The sequence below is a fragment of the Castor canadensis genome, chromosome 2 (assembly GCF_047511655.1).
Source record: "Castor canadensis chromosome 2, mCasCan1.hap1v2, whole genome shotgun sequence".
NCBI lineage: Eukaryota > Metazoa > Chordata > Mammalia > Rodentia > Castoridae > Castor > Castor canadensis.
This window is the reverse complement of record NC_133387.1, coordinates 76,887,959-76,894,151: the sequence shown is the minus strand read 5'-3', so window position 1 is coordinate 76,894,151 and position 6,193 is coordinate 76,887,959. Positions and strand designations below refer to the sequence as shown.

Here is a 6,193-nt window from a genome sequence, read left to right as displayed (position 1 = left end):
TCAGCTACTTTAATACAGACAGAATTCTGCTCATTTTTCTCTACACAGAACTCCTGGCAATAATTTACCTAGTAGTGCACAGTAGTTTGTGTAGATCAACGCAGCATTATTTAAGAGTGTTTAGAGGGCAAATTTTAGCTCCATCCCTTATATTAAAGAAAAAAATATTAGTTTGCTTCTTGAGAGACAAAATGTGTTTCGCTAACTAGATGCTTTATGCAAACCCAACACTATTTAAACTCACATGAATTCTTCCTGTTATCTGGCAAGATCCTTCTCCATGCCCCCAAATATTCTTAAGTCTGAGGGGAGTATAGAAGAGATGTTGCAAATCTAGTCTCATCAAATCAACAGCAAGGTATTTTCATTTAAATCAAACTTGAGTGTGATCTAGATTCTGGAACGGAAATACAGAGGAGAGTCAGTAGTTGTTATAGACTGTGTCTGCCTGCTTTGGCTCACAGACAAGTGAAGTCCAACTCTGAAATTTCAGGCAATTTGTATACCAAGCTCCTCCTTTTCTGCAGTCTTCTTTTCCATTGGTAAAATTCTTTTGCAGGGTCATGTAGGGATCCCACCCCTTCTCTGTGTTTTCACTCTGAAGCGCTACACAACTTTACACCTGAATGAACGCCAAACCTCTGTGGATATATAAAGGGAACATTAAGGAGGAATTTCACAGTTACAGTGCAGAAGCAGAGGGAAAGGAATTATTAACCAGCTCCTCAGCCAAGCAAATCCTCTACTCACCATGCTTCCTCCTGCCATTCATTTCTATCTCATTCCCCTTGCATGCATCCTAATGAAAAGCTGTTTGGCTTTTAAAAATGATGCCACAGAAATCCTTTATTCACATGTGGTTAAACCTGTTCCAGCACACCCCAGCAGCAACAGCACGTTGAATCAAGCCAGAAATGGAGGCAGGCATTTCAGTAACACTGGACTGGATCGGAACAGTAAGTGTGTTTTACTTGTACAGATTTTTTTTTTTTTCTTTTCTGGTAGCATGAGCTCACATTCCTGTAGAATTGTTTCATTGTTAACTAACCTGAACCATATACATTTTGCAAAACAATCTGGGAGCAATCTGCTGCAAATGTAGGCAGGCATTCTTCCCTAGGTAGTGATTTTAGAGTTAACATAATTAAAATAGTGGCCTGATCAAACAAGCACAGACTTGTTTTATCAATCATCCACAAAATAAACCTATCTGGGAATTAAACTGTTGCTTCTTTAAAGCTATGGGAAAAAAATGAGAATTTTAAAAAGTATTGTTCTACATAGTTTAAGTTCAGGTTGTTTGGTCAGTTTATGTCAGAACCTGTGCAATTTGGGTAAAGTATATAAAGGTAACTCAGCAAAAGTATGTATAGGAAATTACAAGGGAAAAAAAGGAAGCTTTCAGAGAAAAAAATTGTTCACATAGATTTCTAAAAGATGTCTGGTGAAATAGCATTAAGTGTTGATGATGTTCGATGTAAAAGAGGGATAAAACTGAAAAACACTGGATAACCAGATTTTCTGGAGTAACTCTTTATTAACCAGGTCAAATTTTAGGAAATTGTATTTTTCTGTGAAAGACTGGGAACATTTTTGTAACTTAAGTGATTTAAAATAACAGTACACTAATGTTTTATCCAGGAAGCATTGTTTTATCCCTTTCTGTTTGCTTAATTGATCCACTAATTGACCACTAGTTAGGAGGATTCAAATTTCTTCTCCTAACTTTTGTTTTCCTTTAGAAGAGTTCACATGTTAATAATCAGGTTTTAAGAGAAACAGAGAGACACATTACACAGGAAATCTTGCACAACTCTTTTGTCCTTCCTCCTTAAACTCCATTCAACTTTTAAAGTAGTTTTGACCTTTAAAAGTCAGAGCAAATATGACTGTTAATGTCTTCCTAAGAATACAAAGGTGTTTCAATTTTTATGAAAGTGGTTGCTCTTAAATACATAGAAAATAACTGATTATTCTTAGATCACTGAGCAGTGAGGTGGTATTCATTGTCAAGGAGTGAACTGTCACTGCAAAAATGCCCAGTCTCTGTGTACACAGGAAAAAAAAGCTGGAGGAGTCAGCATCATTTCCAGCTGTTTCCAGGTGCATTTATTCCCAAGGCAGCTACAGGAAGGTGAGCTGGAATTAGAAGCAGACAAACCCAGAACAACGCCCAGCTTTTTCTAGATTGACATGTATGTTTGTGTAGGCACACATTGTTCCACGATTATCAAAACTCCTCTCACACTACATCTCTTAACCTCAGAAGTATTAGGGTACAGAGATGAAGTAAAACTAACTCACTTTCTACTCTGAGTTGTTTTCCAGTATTCTATGTAGAACCGCTTCAACATCTTTTACACATTGTATTTTTATGCTTTTAAACATTCTTTTTCTTGGTTAGCAAGCCTTACTTTCTTTTTAAAGTTATCATAGGTAATTCTCCTGAAGTTCAGATAACAAAGCAGTGGTAAGGAAAACTTCAATATTTCAAGATTAATTTGTGCTTTAATTATATAAGGCATATAACAAAAAACAGACAATTAGAGAACATACTTATCAAATCACAATAACTAAAACAAAAAAGTTTGCCATGAGCAGTATTCAGGAAATGAACATTGTGGTTCTTTTTGCAGTTGTAAATCAGACATGTTAGGTATTTTTCTGCCATAAAATTCATGGAAATGTAAGCCAAGTTGTTATGGCAACCATACGTTTCTGATTTAGGGGCTTTTATATTCTTTAAATTTTGAGCTGTGGTGGCATTTTGCATTTCAAGCATTTTACTATTTGTAATTTTTAAAACATAGCTGGGGAATTTATGTTTAAAAGTTGTTACTAAGTTTGATATGCAAAATGTCAGAAGTTTGTACTCGTATGTGTGTGTGATTCTATGCAGTTGAATTCTATAATTGAAATCAAATACGATACAGTGCATAGGCACCATACAAAATATTTAAATAATTTCCACATTTTCTCAACAGATTTCTTAAAAATCCTAATTAAAAGCACTGGCAGACCTAACCAATGCGACCCATAAGAAAGAGAACATTAAAGTGTACGCTTTGAAGAATGAGTATACACATAAATGGAAATGCTGCTAAACCCTTATTGAGAAATGAGACTAAGAAAATGTGATTTTCAAATACTCTAATAAGCAATTAGTTAATGTTGTACATGAAAAAAGAATCAGGCCTAGACCATTTTTCCTCCCCCACCCCCCAAAAGTTATAGATAGTTTTTATGTAAAGCGGTGAGCTGTTAATTTTCGTGAAAGTGTCTCTAACAAATATCTTGGCAGTTTTTGCACTGAAAGGGAAAAAGACGTTCACTTTTTTTTTGGCAATTTGCTGTAATGTGGATATTATTTTTGTCACTGCAAATTACTTTTTTAAGGCTTCGTTTGCTCTTTTTCTCTAATACATATTCTTTTCCATTTGCCGCAGGTAGAGTTCAAGTGGGCTGTCGGGAACTGCGTTCCACCAAGTATATCTCTGATGGCCAGTGCACCAGTATCAGCCCTCTGAAGGAGCTGGTGTGTGCTGGTGAGTGCTTGCCCCTGCCAGTGCTCCCTAACTGGATCGGTGGAGGCTATGGAACAAAGTACTGGAGCAGGAGGAGCTCCCAGGAGTGGAGGTGTGTCAATGACAAAACGCGCACGCAGAGGATCCAGCTGCAGTGCCAAGATGGCAGCACACGCACCTACAAAATCACGGTGGTCACGGCCTGCAAGTGCAAGAGGTACACCCGGCAACACAACGAGTCCAGCCACAACTTCGAGAGCGTGTCCCCGGCCAAGCCAGCGCAGCATCACAGAGAGCGGAAGAAAGCCAGCAAATCCAGCAAGCACAGCATGAGTTAGAACTCAGACTCTCAGACTGGACTAACTAGTTAACCATCTGCTTTACAGATTTGATTGCTTGGAGGACTCTGCCTGCCATTGCTATTTTCTCACTTGAAAGTCTATGCTTTCTGCTTTGATCAAACCCAGAAAGCTGTCCTAAGTATCAGGACCTTCTCTGGGAAAAGGTTTTCCTTTTCAAGTTTTTCAAGATGTATGAGTGCAATTTGCATTTAAATTCCACTCCTTCTGTAGTTTTAATTCCCTATCATTCTTAAAAGATTATTGATACTACATACATGCTGAATCATAACAGATTAAAGGAGAAAAGGGCCTTTCTTGCTCTCCATTCCCTAGCCCCTCCCCCTCCCTTCAAAACAGAAGGGTTTTTTTTTTTTTTAAATGTTGCCACTAATCTTCACAGCAACATTTCAGAAAGGTGCTTTTTCAGTAATTTTCATGGGAACAATTTAGCAGCCATGAGTGATCTTCCTTTGAAAGAGCGAGGAAGACCTTGTGACATTTCACTTCAAAAATAAGCCCTGTAGCTTTCTACAGTTTCATAGTATGAAATTATCCCCTGCATGCTGACCCTCACTTGGAATGGAATGCCAGGAATGCATGACAGCAGCTAATAAGTAAAGCTGATTATTTATTTGTCAATGTTATTATTTAATGAGCTTTCACATGTGATTTTTTCAAAATATTAATTTTTTTATGTTTTGCAACTTTTCATGTACCTAAATATTTTCCTGTGTGATTTGTGTTTGATCTAGAAATATAAAAATACATGTAGATATGTAAAATAAATATTTTAGTCTCTTTATTACACATATTTCATCATGAACTTTACAATAGTATGGATCTTTTTAAATTAATAACATGCTTTGTAAAGCTGAAAAGTGTAATACTTCTTACTTAGTCTGTGCAATCAGAAGGTAACTTGACTTTCTATTCTATTGGTTTCTTTTAACAAAATTAAACACTGTTAAAAGTTATTGCCCTTGCCTCTAACATGTATAAAAAGGTACATGTTTGCAAAAATGGTAGAATAAAGTTATAAGCATAATTGATTTTCGTTGTTGCCACTGCTGATGGGGATTGAACCCAAGGCTTTGCACATGCTAAGCATGCACTCTGCCACTGAGCAGCATCCCCAGCCCAACAAATGCTGTTTTTGCTAAGTCACATTCAAACTTAGACAGACATTTCTGTAATAAGAGGAGAGAGAGAGAGAGATACCAACTCTTAGGTAAATGGGATGCTTGCAAAAGTTGGGTGGCAGTCCAGCAGTGCATCGTAATGACTGGAATCAGACATATTAATAAGCGCTGTTGGGAGGGGGAGATATTATAAAGCTTCTATCCAAGTTATATCAGAATTTCTGGGGGTGGAACTCAGATACCAGTAGTTTTTAAAGTTTTCTAAGTAATCTCAATGTGCAGCTAATTTTGAGAAAGAAAGGAATTGTTAGGAAATCAGTATCTTATGTCAGGGAAGTTTGAATACTATTGTATGGTTCCCAAAACAAAATAAAAACAGTAACAACAAGCCCAAAACCATTTTTTTTCCTGTGATTTCAGCTTTGGAATGTTGTTATGTTAAGCAACATAATCATGGCCTTGGACAAAATTAAATGATTGATGTATTAATTCAATCAAATGATTGACTCCATGCCTCTAAAGGAAGAAAACAAAGAGGCTGGGTAATATATATTGATAAGATTTTGTGGGTGTTTCTCTTTTGGATGTTGAATACGGAGAGCACCTTAGTACTTTTTTAGTAGTAGGTTGTTCTTTTTGTAATTACAAATATAAAAATCACATGTGTAGTATGTAATATATATTATACTAAGCTAAATAATGACATTGGTATTGTCCCTTCCTTATGAGAGGTAGAAGAGTTTCAATATATATGAAGACAAAAAAACTTTAGAGTTTATAATGATGCCAACTATTGTATCATCAAATAAATAAATGGCAGTTTATTTATTATCTTGCAGTCTTAATTAAATCTTAAACTTTTATATTATATCATATTGATATATGGGTCATATATAATAATTATAGTATTGGTTAAAAATATCAAAAATGTATTATTTCATGCTTGTTTTACTTGTTTGACCTCGATTATGGAATATTAAATAGAACATCGACAACCTAAGACAACTTAACCGTTTTTCCTCCCCAATTAGATAGCATCTTCTATAGAAGACACTAGAGATGACCTCAATAATTGTTGTATCCTAAAATCTGAGGCATAAAAAGACTTGACCCAATAATGGCTTTTTACAATCAAGAAGATCATGCTTTTTAATAATAATAAAAAAAATTGAAAAACAAAAAGCCAAAA

At 35.7% G+C, this 6,193-nt stretch overlaps 1 protein-coding gene across 1 annotated transcript; it reads left to right on the top strand.

Annotated features, from left to right (window-relative positions):
- The first annotated feature begins 566 nt into the window (after window positions 1–566).
- Sostdc1 (sclerostin domain containing 1) lies at window positions 567–4,910 on the top strand. The gene is made up of 2 exons (XM_020187592.2): window positions 567–956; window positions 3,447–4,910. Exons 1-2 carry the CDS (start codon window positions 752–754, stop codon window positions 3,860–3,862), a joined length of 621 nt encoding a protein of 206 aa, XP_020043181.1. The 5' UTR covers window positions 567–751; the 3' UTR covers window positions 3,863–4,910.
- The last annotated feature ends 1,283 nt before the right edge of the window (window positions 4,911–6,193 follow it).